Here is a 22,421-nt window from a genome sequence, read left to right as displayed (position 1 = left end):
TTTGTGAATGTTTTTCAATATTGTTGAAACTTCTGTCTGTTCTGTGACTCTCTTTTCCTCACTCTTATTGAGGACAGAGGATGTTGCAATCACAATTTGCCCCATAGGGCTTAACAAGGTGTTAAGCCCTATGGGGCAAATTGGAATTGGAATGGAAATATTTAAATTACAATGCAGTATTAGGGCTATTTGCATGGAAAAATAAATACATAATATTGCAAAAATAAAAAATAATCATTTCCGGCTATGTGTTATTTGTGGAGTATCAGAAGATCAGCCTGTGGCCAGTATTGAAATTAGGAATGAGCATCTTGTTAAGTTATACTTTATAACACCTGATCCTTTGGCATGTCAGCTCCACATTATCCTAAGTATGTTTATTTATTTTGAATACAACTTTATTCTTATAAAATGATAACATGATTGTTGTAATACTATAACATTATTCTTGAATTATCAGATTTATTATTAAATATGGCCCTAATACTCAGTCAAGCTTTTCAAGCAGTCTCATGGTGGACCTGCCACACAGCTCTGTGTGCAGTTTATGACATGCAGTAATAAATTGGCAGCAGCTACTGCACAGATAAGGCCACCATGGGAAAGTTTTATAATCTCCATCCACAGGTGGGAAAAGTGGGGAAACTCTTTTCATTGCCTGCCTTAAATATTGACATATGTGATCACTTGAGCCTGTGTAGCTGTTGATCTTTGTAATACTCGAGTCACAAGGGTTATGATCTGTATATTGCTGATCAGTCTATGGCTTTAATGAGCACAGGTTTGTTCTGCTTTGTTTTCAGGGAGGTGCTATAACCATAAAAGCAGCTAACGAGGTTTATTCTGTGTGTTTCCCAGTAAAGCTTCTCTCTGTCTGAGCAGAAGAAGCAGTTTGTCCTCCTACGTCCTCCCTCGGGCTAAAAGTGGAGTTAGCAGTGACAAGGACAGGGTATATTTGATTGTACATCTAAAGCAATTTCACATTAGTGAAATACTGCGTATTATTTGTTTACCTGTCCAGAGTGGGAGGAGAAGAATGTTATCCTTCAAGTCTCTTCTGATTGGTTTATTCCTTGAGTGACATATTGACTCCACAACCACAGGTAGTTGATTGTAGCCTTAGCAAATCACTGTAAAATGATACACTGGTTTCCTTCCTGATATATAACAATTGTGCAGTTTTTCCTCTATAATTTTTTGATCTTCTTCCTTTCTAGAACACTTGGAGTGTTGTCATTAATAAAGTTGAAACCACCACAGAGGTGAGCGATACTGGGGGCGTGACTGAAGATAGTGACTACCTGTGACATCACAAAATTATGGAAGCCTTACTGGCTCATTTTAAGGCATCATTTTGGAATTCAGACTATATTCACGTCATGCACTTATATATGAGGTCACATAATTATACCACGATCGATGAGATTGACCAGTGTGATTGGATTAATACATTTACAGCCCAAAAGCATTGTGGGATGCATTATCTACTTTCATTTTGTAAGGGAGGGTCCAACCTTCCCATTTGCTAAAAGAGATAAATGAAGCATTGAAGCATCTTTCGTAGCATGTAGGAAATTCAACCAATCACGGTTGACACATGCAGGTCATTTCACTCAGGAAGAAAAAGAAAAAAGAAAAGAGACAATCAGCCACAGCCAGCATCATGGTTTCTGTCTCCACCCTGTTTACCAGCCTCCTATCATACTCCACCTGTCCACTAGATGTCTCTGGTCGTTCCTCCTCTTTCCAGATCCACTTGCTCACCTGTTCCTCATTTCCCTCATCTGCTTCCTGGTATTTGTTGCAGCCCTGTTTCACCACTCAGCTGCCACTCCTGTAACTGCTCTCTGGTCAGTTACAGGAGTATCTGGTCCTCATCATTCTGTCAATTCAAAAGTTTCATTGCACCAGCTTGCCTTCCTTTGTTCTTAGTGCCAACTGTGACCCTGCAGTAATACAACATGATCTGAGGCACACAGAAGTGTTTCTACATTTTGGATGACTGATCTGTCCTCAGAGGCACATATGAAACTAACTTGCACGCTCTTTAATGAGCTCCTATAATAATCGTCCTAAAGAAAATGTCATTATGGAATATGTTTGCTCACGTCTTCAGAGTCCAATGAACATTATTTTGTTTCTCAGCCTCAAAGAACAGTATAACACAGCCAGACGCATGTATGAACATGTCTCAATAAACTTTGACATTTCTTCACAACAACCCCACCCCCAACTCTTTATACCATTTTTACAGAAGTCAGAGCAGACAGTACATGGACTCAGGTACCAAATAATCACATCATAAAGGTGCAGAATGCCATTTGATAAACTTTACATTTTACCACAAATGATTTAAGTCACTTGTGATTGTCATTATTGCATGATTCAATATTTTACTTATTTGAGATTTGTGACCAGAGTTTTGTGACTTGCACATTTAATTCAGATTCATGAAGTGAATCTCTGACTTTGTCCACAGGTGTAAACTGAATTTCCTTAACATCAACGCCACCAAGACAAGGGAGATGGTGATAGACTTTCCCAGGAAGTCGTCCAGGATGTGGACATTGAGATTGCTAGGGACAACAGATAGCTGGATGTTCACCCAAACAACAAACTGGACTGGTCCACACATACAGACCTGCCTGCTGCTGTAAAAAGTGAATTTCCCCGATATGTGGATCAATTTAGTTCTATCTGATCGAATCTAAGTAGATGAAAATCATATTTTTGCAATCAAAAACACTGGATATAGAAAACAGAATCTGTTAAATAACTTTTCTCTTTGGCTGAAAGCCTCAAAATACGAAATCCTATATGCACATTTAATTATTTAGTGGATTTTTACCTCTTACATCAGATTCCAGAAAAAAAAAAGTTGTGTGAATGTGATTCAAAAAGGTTCAGTGATGAAGATCTTAAATATTTCAATCAACTGTGAATGTCATTAACACAGTTTGCATAACCTGCTGGAGATATGTGCGCCATGTGACAGGAAGTAGTTAGTTTTCTTGCTTGAAGAAAGAAGATTGGTCACATATGGTTTTGCTGAATGTGCTGTATGGCTGCAGGTACAATATAGTTAGCTTAGCTTAGCATTAAGACAGGAAACAACTTGGCTCTGTCTAAAGAGCATCTCTAAAGCCCACTGATAAAAACTATTTACTTTTTAGGGAAGATTATGTGCATGACTATTTCTTAAAGGTCCAGTGTGTAAGATTTAGGTGAAAGGGAACTATTGGCGGAAATGTAATGTAGAATAATTCTCATGATATTTGCACTAGTTCATTTCAATATGAATTGTAGTTTTCTTTACCCCAGAAAAGGCCCTTTATATTTAAATACTTTATATTTACATCTACTCCCTCCTACAAAAATCTTGAAAGGTTTTGAGAGCTAATTATTTGTTTCAAACAGATGTTACACAGTATACGACTAAAAAAAATTATTGAGAATTCTAAAATCCATTTACTTAGAACACAGGAAAAAAGTTTCAACGTAAACCTAGCTCTTGTGTGTTTCAGATGTCTTTGCAAAACAGATGTTCCAAGAAAACATTTCAAGTATGTGACCTTTTTTTTTTTACCTTTTAAAGGTTCAATTAGTCACATGCTTAGATACATGCTTATTTTAAACCCTGTGTGTTGCTATTTGGTCCACATTTGTTAAATGACTTTGACTTTTAGCAAAACAGCTAATTTAAAAACAAATTCTATTTTTTCATCAGATTCCTTCTGCTGACGTCTTCTCTTTCCTTTTGCGTATTTTACCAGTTTCATCATTGAAGTACTTTGACTAATGAATCGGACTAAAAAAACTGGCCTCATGACTTCTGGTGAGCATATTTCACAAATGCATAATCTCCATGAGACCTGAGGCTGTTTCTCAGTGCTGTCACACTGCTGAACGTGACTCACAACACCTGAGAAATGTTTTCCCAACCTCTGGTTTCTGTCATGTTAGATACCTGCTCAGACACTTGATGATGTCATCATAATACAATGCTCCTCAGTTTACAGTAAACAACAAACATATTCAGACTGAGTTTCTGTGCTTTTAATGCACACATTGGGATATTTGAAATGAAACACAGCTTTGGACAATGGTTTTAATGTACCACAAAGTTTTATAGATTGTATCTAAATGATTCACAACAAAGTATGAAAACACAAATCTACAGGTGTATAAAAATGGTACAATAAAATAAATGGAAGCGTTTATACTTACACTTCAAAATCCACTGTAAACTATGATGATTAACATTTGTGCTTTATTGAATTTAAAAATCAGAGTTTGAAGAAAAGCTAAATCTTTTTCACTTATTTGAATTCACATTAATTTACTTAATCATTTCAAAAACATGTGTGACTTATAATTATATATAATTGTTTCTGTTATTGCCAGTGCTACCACTGTCTGCTGTCATTATTAGCCACATTACCACAAAATATCCATCTTACATTTCTATAAAGTTTTAAAGTTTTTATAGTCTGTTTGTTAGTTCAGCCTGTTGTCTGTCTTTGTGTTTTGTACTTTTGCACCAAAAAAAAAGGTATACATTGCTTTATTATTTGGCAGATAACTTCCAGGAGGCAGAACGAATGTATCAAAAGTGACAGAGAAAAGCAACTGCTACTGAATTTGCCTCAAGCACTGTGGGGAACAGTATTGAGTGATTCATTAATAATAATTAATTAATTAAATACATATTTGGAAACCTAACGAAAAGAAAACTAAAAAGATCTGGCGGGGGGGGTGGGGGGTGGGGTGACTAAATATGGTCACACCGGGGTAAAGGTGCGCATGAATCCCCGCCTCCTCTTGACGTCATGAGCAGGTACAGGTGATATAAAGTGACCTCACCTCCGGTTGTGCATCAGTTCACCAGAACACCCGGAACTAGACGGAGCCGCGCATTAACCGAACGTCCCCTCACGCAGCTCAGCCCTCCACCTGTGTGCGTGCGCGCTCTCGAGTTTCTCTCGAAACAGGTTTGACGGGGACACACCTGCCGCTCAGAGACAGGAAGCTCCGTGTGCGTATTTGAGGTTCGACACTCCGGCTGTGAGCTCAGTGGACGGCGGACGGACGAGAACACAAGGACACTTTCGACGCTTTGAAAAGTTTGTGTTGCTTTTTTAAAAGTCCCAACATGAAGATGTGGATCGTGCTCGTGCTCGCGGCCATGGCGGCGGGGGCCTCTGCTCAGAGCTGTGAGTATTTGATCGATGACTCTTTTTTTAAAGAACAGTTTGTTAGTCTCAGGAAGCAGTTGGATGTCTGAGCGAACAACACGGGGCTGCTATAGGTTCGGTTACCGGCGGGAATAATTGGGAGACATTTTAATAATTAACATTTCAGTGTATCAGTCAGTGGTTAACAGTGACGTCAGGATTGAGTTTAAATGGATGAAAGTGTGATTAAAGTCGCTTTACGTGAGGAACGTAGTTGGTTTCGTTGAGTGGGGGTGGGGAGGATCTGCCCGCACTTTAGGGACTGTGTGTGTGTGTTTCTCTCTGTGTGTTTCTCTGTGTGTGTGTGTGTGTTTCTCTCTCTGTGTGTGTGTGTGTGTGTTTCTCTCTCTGTGTGTGTGTGTGTGTGTGTTTCTCTCTGTGTGTGTGTGTGTGGAAACCAACGCCCAGGTGCTCAGTAAACCTGCTTGTCTTCCTGCTGCACCTGCTGAGTTTACAGGCCTGCATATACCACAATACAACCTGTCTGCTGCACGTCCCTTTTCTTTGTACTTTTAATTAAACCTACTAGAGGCCTTTGTCCAATTATGAGACAGATTGTGTTGCTGCACAGCAAAGTTTGATGATTCAAATCACTGGATATAGGAACTAAAGCTTCCCTGATGCTGACTTGAGGTTTGTTTTGTGTTGATCATGTGTGTGAATATAACCCTTGTTCTTTCTGCTCAGGTTCATGTGAAACTATGAAGTGGGCCACCTGCGATGGAACTCCGTGTAAGTGCTACGTCATGGTCGGCCAAAACGAGAAACAATTCCTGAACTGCACTTCCTGTAAGTATTAACAGGGTCAAAAAAATACTTTATCTCCCACAGCACCACTCTTTTTTTTCTTTTTTGTGCAAGTTGTTAGTGTTTCCTGCTCATTTTTCTCCCCCTTCTCATTTTCAGTGGTCCCCAAGTGCATCTTAATGAAGGCCGAGATGTACCGAGCCAGAAAGGGCATGGACACGCGTACATTGGGAGGAAAGCCCGATGAGTCCGCCTTCGTGGACAACGATGGCATCTATGACCCAGACTGCGAGAACGACGGAAAATTCAAGGCCAAGCAGTGCAACAACACCGAGGAGTGCTGGTGTGTCAACAGTGCTGGTGTGCGGCGAACTGACAAGGAAGACAAGAATATTAAGTGTGAGAAGCTGGTGGAGACCTAGTGAGTAACTTCATACTCAACTGTGTGGATTATTTAAAGGAATAACAATTTTAAAAAGTTCAACACTCAAATGTTTTTTTGTTTTTTTTTCCCCCCTCCAGCTGGGTTCGTCTTCAGCTGACTCACAAAGAGGTTGGAAAAGAAGTGAATGAGGCCAAGTTGAAGACGTACGTATACTTGAACAGAAACACAACTATATTCTTTTAAATTGGATTCTCATTGTGACCTTGTTTGTAATACAGTGCCATTGCGGAGGCCATTCACAAGCGTTACAAGAACTTCAACAAGGACATGGTGGATGAAATCAAGGTGAGTGGTATTTCAGGGACGTTTACGTGGAGTTTTCTCACAGTTCTATACAGTGACACTAACATCCTGTCTGTCATTCTGCAGTATGACCCTAAAGCCCGCATGATTGTGGTGGATGTCAAGAAGCCAAAAGGGGAGCGCAAGAGTGACCTGACCCACATGGCCTACTACATGGAGAAAGATGTACGTTGAAGCTTTATAATGACTGTGTATTTTGCGATTCAACACAAGGTTTAAACTGTTAAAACTGACCCTGTTGCTACTTCTCTTATCTCCTGCAGGTGAAGGTGCTGCCTCTGTTCAAGAACCAGGAGAAGTTTGAGCCCAATGTGGACGGCCAGACACTGGAGATGACGAACATCCTGGTGTACTATGTGGACGAGGATCCCCCGACCTTCACCATGAAGCACCTGTCGGGCGGGATCATCGCAGTCATCGTGGTGGTGGTTCTGGCGGTGGTTGCTGGCCTGCTGGTCCTGGTTAGTGAATTTTTCCATTGTCTCTTCGGTTTGGAAGCTGGTGTAGATTTTTGGAGTGATGTATCCTGATTTTTCTGTTTGTTTGCAGTTCTTTGCCAGAAGGCGTCAGAACCAGCAATACAACAAGGCTCAGGTGAGATGAAGTTCATTTAACTTCAAATTTTTCCATGTTAATAAGTGTAAAAGTCCCTTGTTGTGCCATAGAACTACAGTTTAACAACCTGTTTTCCTCTGCTCCCTCCTGTTATGCAGCAAAGAGAGATGGACCCCATGTAACACCTTCATTGCAGCGCCAGTCTTATGAAGAGTCAGCTTTGTACATCAGCTTTTTGGATGAACATCTTTTGCAGTGGGATTGTGCCTTTTTTCACCATTTTACTTGAGGAATGCAGATGGATCAACTTGCTCTTTGTCGATGTCGTTGGCACTACCGGTATCGCCATTTATTTATAAATTGTGTAAAGTGTTGAACTTGTCATCCAATCTGCACGCCATAAAGAACTGTGCTTTTTAAAAATACGCTTGGCCACATTTTAATGTTAGAACCTTTTGATTGTTTTAATTTCCATGTCATAGACTGTACAGTTTCTTTCTTACTAATGTGTGTTTGACGGATTGTTTTTAATAAAATATGTTTTAAAAGACTCTTGATGTGGTGCAGGCTTCTTTTCATTGCACAGGTTTGTCTGTGGACTTTGTGCCTCTTTAACTGCTGTGGAAAAATACAGTGCGACGGTATGGGGGAAGGGAACAGGCTGCAAGAAGCTGCAGGCCCTTTTTTGCATGTTGTGCTTTTAGCCTTAACTTCAGAATGACTAAGCTTTGAAATTCCTCCCTGATTCTTAAACCTGATACATAAAGTCGGCATAAACACTCTGTGTGCTTAAATGATTACAGTACACAAAAGTTTCCCTCTAACCTCTCCTCCTCTCAGACACGCAAGGTGGCTGCTTTGATAAAGGTGAATTGCACAAAGCCTTTTGTTTACTCGGAGCAGCTCTGATTGAGGGGTTTCTACTCCGATCGGTTTAAAATGGGTGTGGCAGGCTTTTCTTGTGTGTGTGTCACCACTGTAGTATTAAAAGCTTTTTACAGCATGATTTATGATTATAGGCAGGAAATAAACCTGCAGATCAGTTTATGAATGCAATGGTGGATCTTGGTTAAAAACAACTGAGACTTTGAGTTATGTTTTATTTTTATGACGACACCACTTCAGTGTCCAGGGAGTTGGCTACTTCTAGCTGTATCTCTGAAACAGTTAGGCATTGTGTCCAACCTGTCCGTCAGGTTCTGCCTCCCTCATGAATGAACACTATGTACACAACAAATACCGAGAGAGGCTTGAGATCAAAGCATCACTGCACACCACCTCTTTATCCACAAGTAGGGCGATAAGTCATAAGTCTGGCAGAAATAGTCAAAATTGAACGAAGGGACAAAAGAGTGCGAGGGGGGAAGCTTTTGGTGTTTCGTGCACTGTGGTGAAGCTCAAGTGAAACTATAGAGGCGAAAATTCCTTGTGCGTCATGTCGCAACTCGCTCATAGTGGTCGGTGTTTACATGCTGTACCTGAAAGCAGCAGCTCAGGAGGGAGTCCTAATTTAACCTTGTTGTCAAAGTGAAGTCCTTAAAGATGACGTGACCCAAAAGTAGCACAATGAATCAATGATCCTGTCCAGTTCCTGTTGACCTCTTTGTGAAATACCTGTCACTGGTATAACCCTTTTTTTCATGCTAATTCATTCCTATTGTTTTTTAAATGCACCTATTTTCCTAGATCCATTTTGCCTATCCCCTGTGATCCCTCCCCTCATTGTTGCCATGGTGACACCAGGACAAAAGAATGTCTCTAACTAGTTCAGGCAGGTTAGGTATCATATATCCTCCCTCCCCCCCTCTCTGTCTTCCTGTGAAAGACGACAGGAATGAGGTGTGTCGGTTGCAGTCAGGCACCTGCAGCAGGTATCAGCATGTCAGTAACGCTGCACCAATGAGGAGGCAGCGGGGCAGTTTGTGTGGGACTGAGCCTTATAGGACGCCATGAGTTGGAAAAAATGAGTGACCGTCTTACAGTTTCTGTTTATTCAGACATGCTTCCCAGAGGGCAGTGTTCATTGTGTAAATGACGGAAAAAAGAGCTGTCGTCTGGAAAAATGTCACCTTGTCTGCTGCAGTTCAGTTTATTCAAATATTAGATTGTACAAGAACTATGAGACTTATTCCAAGGGTGATTTAAATTCAATGGACAAATAAATATAGGACCTGACAAATATTGCTGTATTCAGGTATGAGACAATACTGGCTGTACCTCACAAAATAAATGTCCTGTTTTTCCAGTTGAATGTGTTTCTGCCGCTTTTTAACCAACAACCTGTTGCTGGAATGTCTGCAGGAAGTCCATCTGATGTTTGAACCGACATTTCCGGCGTCACACCGAAGAGTCCTGTTTATTTTTTGTCTGCTCCCTTCACTTGTCAGCATCCTTCATCTCTATCAGACATTTTCTTATGTGCAAATACTTTAAACATGATGTTACAAACTGTTTCTTCTAATCAGTGTAGTAAATACTGCTATGTTACACGCAGCGTCTATTGTACTTGTGTCCTGGGAGAGCGATCCTCATGTGACTCACAAAACCATGGTAGTTTTACTCTTGTTGAGGGTTAAGAACAGAGGGTGTTGCAACTTGTTAAGCTCTATGAGAAAAACTGTGATTTTTGAATATGAGACAATACAAATAAAATGTGATCGATAGATACAGATACAGCTATGTCTGTAAAATACAGTCAGCTGAATTATATCGATCAAATGATAAATCATTTGGACTCTAAAGGATTGTTGGATTTTTCTGAATCGTCAATTAAAATAGAATATAGGCTGTATAATATTCCTGTTATTAGTAGAGGTTTTAAAGATGCAGCAGTAACACAACAGTTGTTCAATAGCAGTGTATTCCTTAGCTTAAGCCACAACACAAAAGTGTTTAATTCATCCACTGTGTGAAACCTGTGTCAATGTGAAGAGCTTCAGTTCAGTGTTGATCAGTTTGCATCAGATAGAAGAAAATCTCTCTTCTTAAAGGTCCAGTGTGTAAGATTTAGGTGAAAGGGAACTATTGGCAGACATTTAATGTAGAATAATCCTCATGATGTTTTCACTAGTTCGTCTAATCTAAATTATTATTAGAAAAGGCCATTTATATTTAAATACTTTATATTTACATCAAGGGGGTCCTCTCTACGGAGGCCGCCATGTTTTTTACATGAGTCCAGACTGGACAAACTAAACACCTTTTGAGTTTTTATAATTATTGAAGGCTACCACAGTTTCTCTGTCATGTTTGGAAGGAGAGGGTGAGCTGAGGGGTGTTCAGCTGCAACATGAAATGTCAACACTCGATATCACAAAATTCTACACACTGTACCTTTAACTGCACTGGAACTCATTTAAATATCAAACTAACGTGCTGATGCAGGATGTAGATGATATATTATAATATGTGTAGATTCCAGACTGTGAATGAACTTGTACACAACGACTGAATGAACTGGATTTCACAGAAACAATTTTATTCTTACTCTTTCACTGATATATTCCACATTCAGATTTGACTGTTTATTTCCTTGTTTGTAGAGAAACTCAACTCTTGTAAGAGAGATGATGAACGAGATGTCTTTCTTTTAACAGCGCCCACTAGAGGCTAGAGGTAAAAACACAGCAGTGAAAGCTGCTCAATAAAACTATAAATCACTTATAAGAAAAAACAGTAAATATTTTTTATTAAAGAGTCACTGTAATCACAAAGTATTACTAAAAAAAAAACAGAGGACAACGTCCCGATATGAACACGAACCAAATTAAGTTTACAGGAGGCCTGTAACCATGACAACCCTGCAGGATGATAGCTATAATAACCATGGAACAAGCTCTGTTGCCGTGGCAACAGTGGGTTAGAACAACATGGACTGCAGCGACTTGCGGACGGTAGCCATCTCCTGCTGTTGCTGTGGAAACACATCAGTAACATAAATCAGGACAAGTTGAAGATGCACAATCAGGGACATTTATTATTAATATAAATAAAGGTGTGTGACGTGACAGACCTCTAATATAATTCATGGTTTTCACCGGTTTGTTGGTCAGTGATTTATTGTTACTACAGTTGTATGTTTGATATTTAGTTGTATTTAATGTATGTTGTGCTGCAGCAGCTTTATTTCAAAAATGTGAAAAAGCTGAAATAATCAAATGTAGTTATACTTTGGCTGATTGTTATTATTATTTTTTGTCAATAATTAAAGTCAGTAATTAAAGATCCAATATTTAACCAATATGACAGTTTAAAGCTAAAGTTTAAAGTTTATTGGGGGGGGGGGGCACCCAAGTAGAAGACACAGGCAGAGATGTGAAGAGAGACTGTGGTGATAAGTGGCGACGACGGTGTAAACATGATCACATGATCTCTGCAGCTAATAGTTAATACACCAGTTAACACATTACTTCCTCTCTGTCTGCTGCACCTGTTGTTGTGGTGAACGAGTTTGTGCAGAAAACCTGCTGCTGTGTAACTGTGCTAAACACAAACTCTGGAGAAACTCTAGATTTTACCCACAGGTCATGTCTGAAAACAGCTTGACACTGACTCTGATTCTGTTTCTTCATTCAACAGCTTCATTATTTTCATATTTTTCAGCTTCATAGATGTTAGTTTAAATTTGAAGTATTTACGTGTGGATGTTGTGACTTCAAGGCAATCAACCCTTACTCACTGTGTCCATGAGGATCTTCTTCTGCAGGGTGGCCATCTCCTTCCTCAGCTCTTGTTGCGCTCCCTGCAGGAAGCTGTCATGGCTCTTCTCCATATCCTCCATGTTCTGGATGAAACAATCGATTTCAGTCCAACCATTGGAAAACCAGTGGGGATGCCCCCTACTAGTAGTTCTCATACCTTCAATTTACTTTATGTTTTAGTCAGCACTTCCCTGCAGTATTTAACAGTAACTACTAATAATGTGATAAATGATTCGGTGAACACCGTCCAGCGTGTCCCTTCTGCCAGATGCTAACAGACTCAATGCAGGATTCTCTTCTGGAGTGTCAGGACTTTAACAGGGGGCAGAGAAGAACAACACATTCAACATCCACATCAGTTCAAAAGGCCTCACCTTCACAAACAGCTCGTACAGCTCTCTGACCGTCTTCAGCTTCTGGTTCTGCACGACTCTGGCCTGCTGCAGGATCTTCTGCTGCTGTCTGAACAGATTCTGCGGAGAGGAGAGTTCATCACCAACATGCTCTGCACTTACAGAACATCTAAATAACAGTTCAATACTTTAGTTATGGGATTAAATGTTGTATTCAAATAAAGACTGGCTGTTAAAACCGAATATTATTCCACTACAACAACACTCTGATGTGTTCAAACATGATTCATGATTTCTTACTGTTCAGTCCAATCCTTGCAATCCTCCAAACACAAGTTTTGTGACAAGGAGTTGGACGTTGGGACCCCACTGAATTTATACGTGTATTAGGAATGTGTGTACATTATCTATATATATATATTTATATGTGAAGCGCTTTGTGAGGTGGTATAAAAATATATTAAAAATAGAACTGGCGGTCACAGAGCATCAAACCTGTGACCTCGTCTAACCAATCAACCAAGAAAGTACAACTGACGTTGAGCTTCTCCTCCTGCTCCTCAGCTCTCTGGGCTTCAGTCTCCCACTGCTGCAGCGCTGTGGACACCTGCAGAGAGTACTGCTGGCTCATCTTCTGCCTGCAGACACACGATCGATGACGTGAAGATCAGTTGACATTTTCAAAATGTTGAAATAATAATGAAAGCGCAAATTTTGGTGAATGTCCGACAGGTTGATATTTTCATCAGTTTTTTTTGAAGTGGCGGCGGCAGGAAGTCGAACCTCTGGCCGTGATAGTTGCTCCACAGCTGCTCCAGTTTGTGTTGACTTCCCTTCATGTAGTTCTTTGTCAGACACTCCAGACGTTTCTTCTTGGCCTGCATCACTTTGCTGATGTCAGCTGGAGGCAGATTAAACTTCACTGCATTAGATTTTCACTTGTTGCAGAGTGGAGCTGCGTGTTTTCACTTTTCAATACAAGAGACGAGCGGCTGACTGAGAAAAGAAAAGCTGCAAACCTCCAAACTTCTCCAGCATGGACTGGACCTCGTTTCTGTGGAGACAGAGCAAAGTTACTCACTAAAGTAGTAAGAGTAATCATAGAGTAAAAGATGTGAGGATATTTCACAGTATCTAAATGAAGTAGAGAGTGTATATGTGACAGTATCTAAATGAAGTAGTAGTAGTAGAGTGTGTATATGTCACAGTATCTAAATGAAGTAGTAGTAGTAGAGTGTGTATATGTCACAGTATCTAAATGAAGTAGTAGTAGTAGAGTGTGTATATGTCACAGTATCTAAATGAAGTAGTAGTAGTAGAGAGTGTATATGTCACAGTATCTAAATGTAGTAGTAGTAGAGTGTGTATATGTCACAGTATCTAAATGTAGTAGTAGTAGTAGAGTATGTATATGTCACAGTATCTAAATGAAGTAGTAGTAGTAGAGTGTGTATATGTCACAGTATCTAAATGAAGTAGTAGTAGTAGAGAGTGTATATGTCACAGTATCTAAATGTAGTAGTAGTAGAGTGTGTATATGTCACAGTATCTAAATGTAGTAGTAGTAGTAGAGTATGTATATGTCACAGTATCTAAATGAAGTAGTAGTAGTAGAGTGTGTATATGTCACAGTATCTAAATGAAGTAGTAGTAGTAGTAGAGTGTGTATATGTCACAGTATCTAAATGAAGTAGTAGTAGTAGAGAGTGTATATGTCACAGTATCTAAATGTAGTAGTAGTAGAGTGTGTATATGTCACAGTATCTAAATGAAGTAGTAGTAGTAGTAGAGTGTGTATATGTCACAGTATCTAAATGAAGTAGTAGTAGTAGAGAGTGTATATGTCACAGTATCTAAATGTAGTAGTAGTAGAGTGTGTATATGTCACAGTATCTAAATGTAGTAGTAGTAGTAGAGTATGTATATGTCACAGTATCTAAATGTAGTAGTAGTAGTAGAGTGTGTATATGTCACAGTATCTAAATGAAGTAGTAGTAGTAGTAGAGTGTGTATATGACAGCATCTAAATGAAGTAGTAGAAGTAGTAGTGAGTATATTTCACAGTATCTAAATGAAGTAGTAGTGTGTGTGTATTTCATAGTATCTTAATGAAGAAGGAGTAGTAGTAGTACCCGACAGCACATGAAGCCCCCTCCATATCAGCTGCAGATCGTTTCCTTGGTACTTTGTCCACTTCAAGAGTTTGATCTTAGAAAATGGAAAGTGTAGATTAATGTTGTGTTACTTCACTAATACCTTTTATCTGCATCTTCACTCACCCTCTCTCACTTCATCTTCTGATCCACTCATCTCCTTCTTCTCTTCCTCAGTGAAATCAAACACTTTCTTATCACATTTCTCCTCCGCCTGTTTCCTCTTCACCTGTTTCCTCGCTGCCGCCATCTTCTATATCAACACCCTATGCTAACTGTGGCTAACGGTGTATCCAGCTAACGTTAGCTTAGCCTGCGCTGCTAACAGAGCTAGCTTCACTAAAACACAGCAGGGCCCAGCTGGATTTTCACTTTAACTCTTCCACTCAAAGACACGTGTTGTTTTCAAACCTTTAAACAGAGGGAAGCTCCAGTTCAAACCAGCTAACACCGAGCTAAGCTAATGTGGCTAACAACAGATTGCCGCCATCACAAGGCTCAGAGATCACCTGATGAACAGAGGATTCTGGAAACTCTTATTCAACTAAACTAGTTTCTTTATAAGTGTTTCCTGTAATTTAAATTATTTTATTTATTAGTATTATTAATCATTAAGTATTAAAACTAAACTAGTTTCTTTATAAGTGTTTCCTGTAATTTAAAGTATTTTATTTATTAGTATTATTAATCATTAAGTATTAAAACTAAACTAGTTCCTTTATAAGTGTTTCCTGTGATTTGAATTATTTTATTTATTAGTATTATTAATGATTAAGTATTAAAACTAAACTAGTTCCTTTATAAGTGTTTCCTGTGATTTGAATTATTTTATTTATTAGTATTATTAATCATTAAGTATTCAAACTAAACTAGTTTCCTGGGATTTGGAGTCTCACAAGTTTGTCAGCAGAAAATATTAAACACACATTATGAAGATTATATTTTGGGAGCTGTAATGTCGTCCATGTTTATTTAGTCTATGGTTAAAACATGGGAGGATTAACTATTGTAGAATAAGTTCACCTGGGCTTCTGTGAATAATAAGTGGGGAAATTATTTTTAGTTAATTGCAGTGGACCCTGGAACCATAAACCTATGTGATCCTGTATTTACAAAGACTATTAAAGTGATATATTGATATATAACTAAGATGAAGCCGCCTTGACCATGTGTATCTCTCCCCTTCAACTCTGTTAAAGACATGAAATGACCAAAAATACTCCATGAAATGTAGAAAATTACATTTGAAATTCTCACTGTGTCCTTTTTGTTTGCAGGTTAGTTTAAATGTCACTGGTTTGAATTAGTTTTTCAGATACAGTTCATCAGAAGTATGATGCAGTAGAAACAATCAGTCTTGAGTTTATGTTTCATGTGGATGTCAAAGGTCAGACTTCACAAACACAGTGTCCGTTTTCTTCATAGTCCTCTCTGGTCATGACCAGGAGACGTTATCTTGACTCCAGGAATCAGACTGAGGCTCACAGCTTGTAGTCACATAGGCTACATCTACAATCTAAAACCCATCTCCTTTTCAGTTTTAGAGCTTTAAAAACAGAGACAGTTGGAAATGCTGCTGGTCCAGTTTTAGTTAGAAAACTCCTGGGCTGCGTTTTAATCTGGATGAGCAGAAGGAGGGGTCATGTTTTCAGGCATGTTAGTATGGACGGGGATTTAAAAAGAGCCAAAACGCTTGTGTTAATTTGACAATGTCATCCACTCCTGTCCTCCACAGCCTGTCCTTTTAGTTCAAAAAGTCATAGAGAAAGCTGTGGATAAGCCTCCATAAAATGAATATTTATTTGAGGAGGTGGAGACAATACTTATCTATTAGCACAATATATCATGAAACATCCCCTTTATTCTTATAAAATAAAAAATGGACTCAAAATTGATCTCAAGATCCAAAAGTGTGAATTCAAACTTTTAGCCTGTGGTGAACTTTTAATCTAAATATCATCATCAAATGTGTAAAATGTAACTGTTTATTCATTCTGTATATTTGGTTTCTGTTAAGAATATTTGTTTCTCTGTTTGTGTTGTCAGCTGAATCATTTGTTTAAATTAATTTATTTTCATGCAGATATTTGTTTCATGTTCTCTTCGAGGTTCACTTCCTGGTATAGGCTGGTGCTCATGAATGCCACATCTCCACCAGGTGGTTTCAATGTGGCCTAAGCCATGTAGGAATGAGGAATGGGGGCAGGGAGCGATTGGCTTTCTTTTGTATTTTCTTTTTCTGCTAACCTTAAGTAATATTAACTCTAGCCTTAATAGTTTGTTGTAAAGTTATTGTACTCTTTAATGTATTAATTTAAAGACACTTTATTCATATTCTTGTTTGCTTTAATTGTTTTGATTTTACCTTTTCTAATTAAGGGATGGTTTTACCCAAACATATTTAAAGCTATTGTTTGAGGCATTAGGACATTTTATCTGTGGGCTGGGGACTTCTCTATCTGTCTGTGAGTTTTTGTCAGAGCTCTGAACCAAGTTCCTTGATGTCTGGTGTCATTGTTGCACTTGCATTCTCCCAGACTGACGGCTCACATCCTGAGTTTAAAGGGGTTGAAACATCAATTCCTAACATACAGAAACACAGAACTTTATTTTATACATTAGACAGATATAAAACAAGTTGACACAGGATCATATATGTACAGACACAGACAGAAGAGCACAGGTAACATGTTTGTTTTCTCTGAACAGCTGCATCTGATTTCCACCTGAGCTTCAAGTGTCACTATCAGATATAAAGTGAATGTTTACATGCTCCACCTTTCAGCCCAATTGAAAACCAGTGTCACTGCAGAGGAAACTGTAACAACTTCACGAGGACATTTGTGATTCGCTGAACCTTCATGCAGCGAGTCGGTTCACTGACAAACAGAAAAAACAGGAACATCAATTCTGAGCATCGGCTCCTGCAGGCAGGTCGGTCCGGTTAGTCATGACAGATACTGTGCAGTAGAAAACAAGTGCACCTCTGCACCAGGTTTTTATTGGTGGAGGAAAAAATATAAAAAATTCACATGATCGTGTGACAATTATCAGACAATGGACTCCTGAAGATCCCCCCCCCAACACACTCACACAGGAGCATGACGTCTGGACTCAAAGACAGAAACTACATATCCTCATTTTTAGTATTTGCTGTTGTTTTGTCTCTTTCCTGTTGTTTTGTCTCTTTGCTGTTGTTTTGTGTCTTTACAGTTGTTTTGTGTCTCTTCATCGATTGTTCCCTGGGTCACTATACCTGTTACTTCATGATAACACCTTCACAATCACGCCAGGTAAACATCCCTGTTCTTTTAAACAGTACACTTTTGATCCATCTACTCTCTCAGCATGTGTCACACACTGTACATAAACGCAGACTTTAGTTCTCTCCCTGTATCGGTACCCTGCCTTACTTCCCCCAAAATCACGTGGAGGCGTCGTGCTGATTTTGCTCATTCTCTTCACCACCGGTGACTGAGGGAAGGATTAAAGTTTCACAGCTCTCCTGGCTGTTCAGTAACTAAGAGCACACAGGGTTCACACTGGTCTCCTCCAACAATGTTCAGTCATTCTCAACCAATCCAGTCTACATCTATCATACATGTTGCATCACAACAGACACACAGAGCTCTTACATTTTCACTGTCTGTGCTGCAGCTGGTTACCTGTTATTGCCTCCTGCTTTCATCATATTGTTCAGTTTTCCTCATTATACCACAACACTGTAAGAGTTTCAGTCCCTGGCAGAGTTACTGTGCCCTACAGGAGGGAAGAGAGAAAAATACAAAAACAACCCTCTAAATAATTTCTTTACGAAGCATCTTCACCTCTTCTATGAAGACTGGGTGTTATTTTTGAAGGTGTGAATACAAATGTTCACATCAAACAGCTTCTTTACCAAAGGAAAAGTACCAGACAGCACAGATTAATGAGACATATCAGAAGCAAAGTCAGTCTGTCAATAAATGCTGTTGACTTTTCTCTTTTCAGTCAGAACATAAAAGCAACACACTCATCAGGGAGACAAAGAAAAAAGAAAATGTCCCTCCGGAATGTAGAGCAAAGCTTCTTATTTGTTCCTAAACACCCTTGTATCTTTATGTGAAGCCCAAAGCTCCAGTTTAAGCCCACATCTGATAATGTGATCTGTGAGACAGGCACAAAATAACCTTTCTGAAGGTTACAGCTTAAAACTGGAGGACGTCGACGCTCAGTAATCCTGTGTGATATCAGTGAAGTGGTGCAACCTGAGCTGGTGTGTGATATCAAATTATACCAAACAGAGAAAGGAGGCCAGTTTGAGCCTCACACTCATGGTTTAAGGAGATAGCATTAAACCAGAACTTAATCTGTCCCAGTGAGACAAATATACAAATGAGAAGGACAGTGCAGCTGCAAATATGTCCTTCCGTTTCAAAGTTTAAACAAGGTAAAAGGAAAGGATGTGTCTCAGAGAGATCAGGGTGTCGTCACAGCAGCGTAGGGGTCTTGCTGGGACGTCCCAGCGCTGGTGGAGATTTGCTCCTTAGCTCTTTGCACTTCAGGCTGATGGGCTGGGCCACCATGAGAGCTGGGGCAGAGAGGTGGTGGGCAGTGGCCTTCTGCTGGTGAGCACTGTTGATGTAACTGGAGATGAGGAGGGTGATTTCTCTTATCTGTTGACCGAGCAAAACAAAAAGCACATCAGTGTTTGTTTCCATGAGTGGGTGAAATAATTCGGTGTTTATTGTGGTTTGTTTCAGAGTTTGTCAGGTCAGACAGGTCAGTTAGCAGAACTAGATAGATCAGGTAATGTGCAGTTAGTCATGAGGTCCCCACAATAACAGTGGTTTTCACTAAAACGTTAAAGCAACTATATGTAACCACTTTACCTGAAACTAGCAGCTTCACAATTAGACTCAGAGGAGAGAGAAAGGTGCAGCATAACTGAATCCTGAATCAGACCCAGTGAGTTCAAGAGTAATGCCAAACTGTAGATTAGTTAAAAAGACTTAGAAGTTATTAAAAACAAGTGTTTTTGTTTTCCTCATATTTTCTATTATAACAGTTGTGAAATATGTGGCTCTGCTGTCAGTTCACTTGTTCATATCTGTGATTGATCATATGCAGTAAACCCCGCCGCTTTTATGTGCACATGCTCAGATCTCGATGAGGCACGTTCATCCGGAAACCAGAAAGACATCCTGGGTATGTAGAACTCGCTTCATAGTACAGGCCAGTAGCCGTGTGGTCAGGCCCACAAAAAACAAGTTGGAGATCTACACACGGTCTTAGGTGAAGTTTCATTTTGAAGTTTTGTGCTGTTTTGTGAGCAGCAGAGGTTGATTCAGGCAACATCGCTTGTACTGTCTGATCACTGAGTCCCCAGTCTCTGATGTGTTTTCTCTTTGTGTTACTCTATCATCAGTGTCAGCATCTCCCAGTGGAGCCAAAGCTGAATGAGCTGAAAGCTGAAATACTGAATGCTACACAATCAAATGAATTGCAGCAGTTTGTAATACAGTTACAATAAAACACATTCATGTCAAACAGGGTTTGCGTTTGACAAGTTGCCAAATAACATCAGACAAAGTTAATCTGAGGTTTGAGTGTTTTTCTTTGATAATATAATCATGGCCGCTATTATACATGACATATGTGCTGTGTTGTATCTTAGAAGTACAGCAGCACCAGAGGTATTATGTAGGAGGTGGATGAGATGACTCAAACCACATATTCTATGTTTGTAAACTACTCTTGAGTGAATCATGCTAATGTGGTAAACTCAATTTAGACAGCAAGACACAGGGGCACATTCGATCTCAACACGTTTTGCGTCGGGTTGAACGCCATTGTTTGCGTGAAACGCTGTGCAATGGTATGTTTTCTCTCGTTTGGTGGGTGTGTCGGAGGTGTTGCCCAATCTGCAGTGATGTGTATACAAACCCAGCCCTGTTGTGAGGCAGTGCACACATTGGATTCTTAAGTTCTCTACAAATGTGGCAGCTGCTGCTTGGTGTTCACATTAAAATTGAAGCTGTTGGAAGCAGCTCTTGCAGATGGCGAAAGCAGAGACTGTAACATCAAGTGGATTTTGAAGTATTAAACATGTTTTTATACCCATGTCATCAACGTCCAAGATTTATTGCATGAGAACGTCTTCTCAGCTGCCATAGTTGCAATGCTTGTATGTTCAATACACCACCTTTTGTGCTTAAACAATATTTGCTACATATTGTCCTGGCTCAACGCAGCCCGTGTGGATTTCTCACGAACCTTAGAGGTGTCCATAGCAAACAGATGTTTCTCCGTGGGTTTGTCTTTGCTGCTGTTGGTACCGATGCTCTGGTCCAGCACCAGCATGAAGTCCTGTTTGCAGCCTCCAAACGTCATCAGGTTCTTGTAGGGGTGCGACACCAGCGGTTTCTGAGAACACGGAAGCAAATAGGTTTTGACAACCACATTAAAGGAAATAAAACTACCCTCCCATCTCCTCACATCTTCTTTCACAACCTCATATCTTACCCTAAGTGGCAGCAAGTACTGAGATCACAAAAACATCCAGCTACAGTGACTTGCATTTAAACAGATACTCACACTATTAATCAAGTTTCCTTTTTTAAATAATTCATTTTAGACTCAATAACACCACAAAGAAATGTATTTTACAAAGATCACAAATTTAGGGAAACTAGACGCACACTATAGCTTCTTAAATAAATTACTGACTTGGCATGTGACGTACAAATTTTGTCTGTTTTCTCATTAATGTTAGCAGGGGACGAAGAGAGTCTAAAGAGAAGGAATCATATGTGGAGAGTCGTCAGAGATGCTTACAATAGAGTTGTGCTCCAGGATACTGACACCATCTTCATGCACAGCGAGCCAAACACGCACACCCTGCTCTGGAGAGGAAGTAATGGACTACAAGCAAAGAGAGACAAAGGAAGTGAGATCAGTCATAAGATAAGATGAGTTAAGATAAGACTTTATTAATCACAACTCGGGAAGTTCAAGCTTTACAGCAGCAGTCAGTTGACAAGGGTAAACATGAAAGTATGAAATTAGAATAAAATAGGCAATACAATGTAAAACAGTATATACTGTGGTTATACTGTAGTTATATAAATAAAGTTGAACAACAGGACAGAGAATTTGAACATAATATACAGTACAGATGGAAATATCATTTGTAGAAAAATGTGTTGTAATGATACATTATGTATATTGAAATAAGCGTATATATGGCATACATATGTGTTTGTATATACTGTATATATTTATACATGTGTGTGTTAAGTTCATAACAGTTTATAATATGATAATAATCACAGATATGTCAGTCTGTGTTGATGCTGTGTCAGTGAATAGTTAATACAACTTTATATTTATCGATGACTGAATGAAACATCAGAGACACATCCACACTGCGCAGAGGTTCCTATTGTTTTCATAGTGGTTATTTAGTTTAGGGTTAATCTCTGTTTGTTCAAGGCTGTATCAATTTATGTGTTTTCAATTTAAGAGGCGATAATAACACTTTGAAATATTGTCTATATCTGAGCTGGTGATAAAATAACAATTCTATTTAGATAACTAATTTTCAAGAGTTTACATTTCACACACAAACACACGTGTGCACACACACTTACCTCTGCTTCAAATAGTTTGGCGCCAAAGAAAGGCCATTTCCTGGCAACAGTCAAGTAGATCCTAACACACTCGGGTAAACTTCGACCTCTGAGCGAGGCCCAGCGAGCGGAGAGACGCTGCAGCAGTTGCCTGAGAACAGGGAATGAAGGGGTTAAATGCCAGGGAGCAACCTCTTGTAATCGAAACCTTTAGCTTATGACAGTCAGACTGATCCAGGCAGTGAGAGTCAGCACTTTCAGTTTGACAATAAAATGACGGGAATTTAATTGAATAGTAGTTTACAATCATTATATAATATA

General features: G+C 39.4%; 3 protein-coding genes across 4 annotated transcripts in view; 1 reads left to right on the top strand and 2 right to left on the bottom strand.

Annotated features, from left to right (window-relative positions):
- The first annotated feature begins 4,875 nt into the window (after nucleotides 1-4,875).
- epcam (epithelial cell adhesion molecule) lies at nucleotides 4,876-7,834 on the top strand. The gene is made up of 9 exons (XM_020087160.2): nucleotides 4,876-5,213; nucleotides 5,922-6,023; nucleotides 6,141-6,402; nucleotides 6,504-6,569; nucleotides 6,645-6,711; nucleotides 6,796-6,894; nucleotides 6,993-7,190; nucleotides 7,279-7,323; nucleotides 7,443-7,834. Exons 1-9 carry the CDS (start codon nucleotides 5,153-5,155, stop codon nucleotides 7,464-7,466), a joined length of 924 nt encoding a protein of 307 aa, XP_019942719.2. The 5' UTR covers nucleotides 4,876-5,152; the 3' UTR covers nucleotides 7,467-7,834.
- Nucleotides 7,835-10,736: 2,902 nt separating this feature from the next.
- sycp3 (synaptonemal complex protein 3) lies at nucleotides 10,737-15,022 on the bottom strand. The gene is made up of 8 exons (XM_020090502.2): nucleotides 14,617-15,022; nucleotides 14,470-14,545; nucleotides 13,357-13,391; nucleotides 13,121-13,238; nucleotides 12,876-12,975; nucleotides 12,359-12,457; nucleotides 11,963-12,067; nucleotides 10,737-11,197 (listed from the first exon to the last, which is right to left on the bottom strand). The coding sequence occupies exons 1-8, from the start codon at nucleotides 14,738-14,740 to the stop codon at nucleotides 11,144-11,146; spliced, it is 711 nt and encodes a 236-aa protein (XP_019946061.1). The 5' UTR covers nucleotides 14,741-15,022; the 3' UTR covers nucleotides 10,737-11,143.
- Nucleotides 15,023-17,079: 2,057 nt separating this feature from the next.
- Nucleotides 17,080-22,421, bottom strand: part of plekhh2 (pleckstrin homology domain containing, family H (with MyTH4 domain) member 2) — a 31,391-nt gene continuing 26,049 nt past the window's right edge. For both annotated transcript variants that reach the window (XM_020087613.2, XM_069538945.1), the window contains exons 27-30: nucleotides 22,122-22,251; nucleotides 21,307-21,393; nucleotides 20,746-20,895; nucleotides 17,080-19,145 (exon numbers count right to left, since the gene is read on the bottom strand). In XM_020087613.2, the coding sequence (XP_019943172.2) occupies nucleotides 18,960-19,145; nucleotides 20,746-20,895; nucleotides 21,307-21,393; nucleotides 22,122-22,251 (553 nt within the window). In that variant the 3' untranslated portion in view covers nucleotides 17,080-18,959. The remainder of the gene's footprint in view (nucleotides 19,146-20,745; nucleotides 20,896-21,306; nucleotides 21,394-22,121; nucleotides 22,252-22,421) is intronic.

Source organism: Paralichthys olivaceus, chromosome 14 (assembly GCF_024713975.1).
Source record: "Paralichthys olivaceus isolate ysfri-2021 chromosome 14, ASM2471397v2, whole genome shotgun sequence".
NCBI lineage: Eukaryota > Metazoa > Chordata > Actinopteri > Pleuronectiformes > Paralichthyidae > Paralichthys > Paralichthys olivaceus.
This window is presented reverse-complemented; position numbering and strand designations above follow the sequence as displayed.

Excerpts from the sequence above, each read along its gene's own strand:
- sycp3 (XM_020090502.2), bottom strand. The coding sequence starts at position 14,740 with ATGGCGGCAGCGAGGAAACAGGTGAAGAGGAAACAGGCGGAGGAGAAA. Across the intron at positions 13,392-14,469 it reads GGGGCTTCATGTGCTGTCGG|AAACGAGGTCCAGTCCATGC; the intron begins GTACTACTACTA and ends CTGTCTCCACAG. Across the intron at positions 13,239-13,356 it reads CATGCTGGAGAAGTTTGGAG|CTGACATCAGCAAAGTGATG; the intron begins GTTTGCAGCTTT and ends ATCTGCCTCCAG.
- epcam (XM_020087160.2), top strand. The coding sequence starts at position 5,153 with ATGAAGATGTGGATCGTGCTCGTGCTCGCGGCCATGGCGGCGGGGGCC. Across the intron at positions 6,024-6,140 it reads ATTCCTGAACTGCACTTCCT|TGGTCCCCAAGTGCATCTTA; the intron begins GTAAGTATTAAC and ends TCTCATTTTCAG. Across the intron at positions 6,570-6,644 it reads AATGAGGCCAAGTTGAAGAC|TGCCATTGCGGAGGCCATTC; the intron begins GTACGTATACTT and ends TTTGTAATACAG.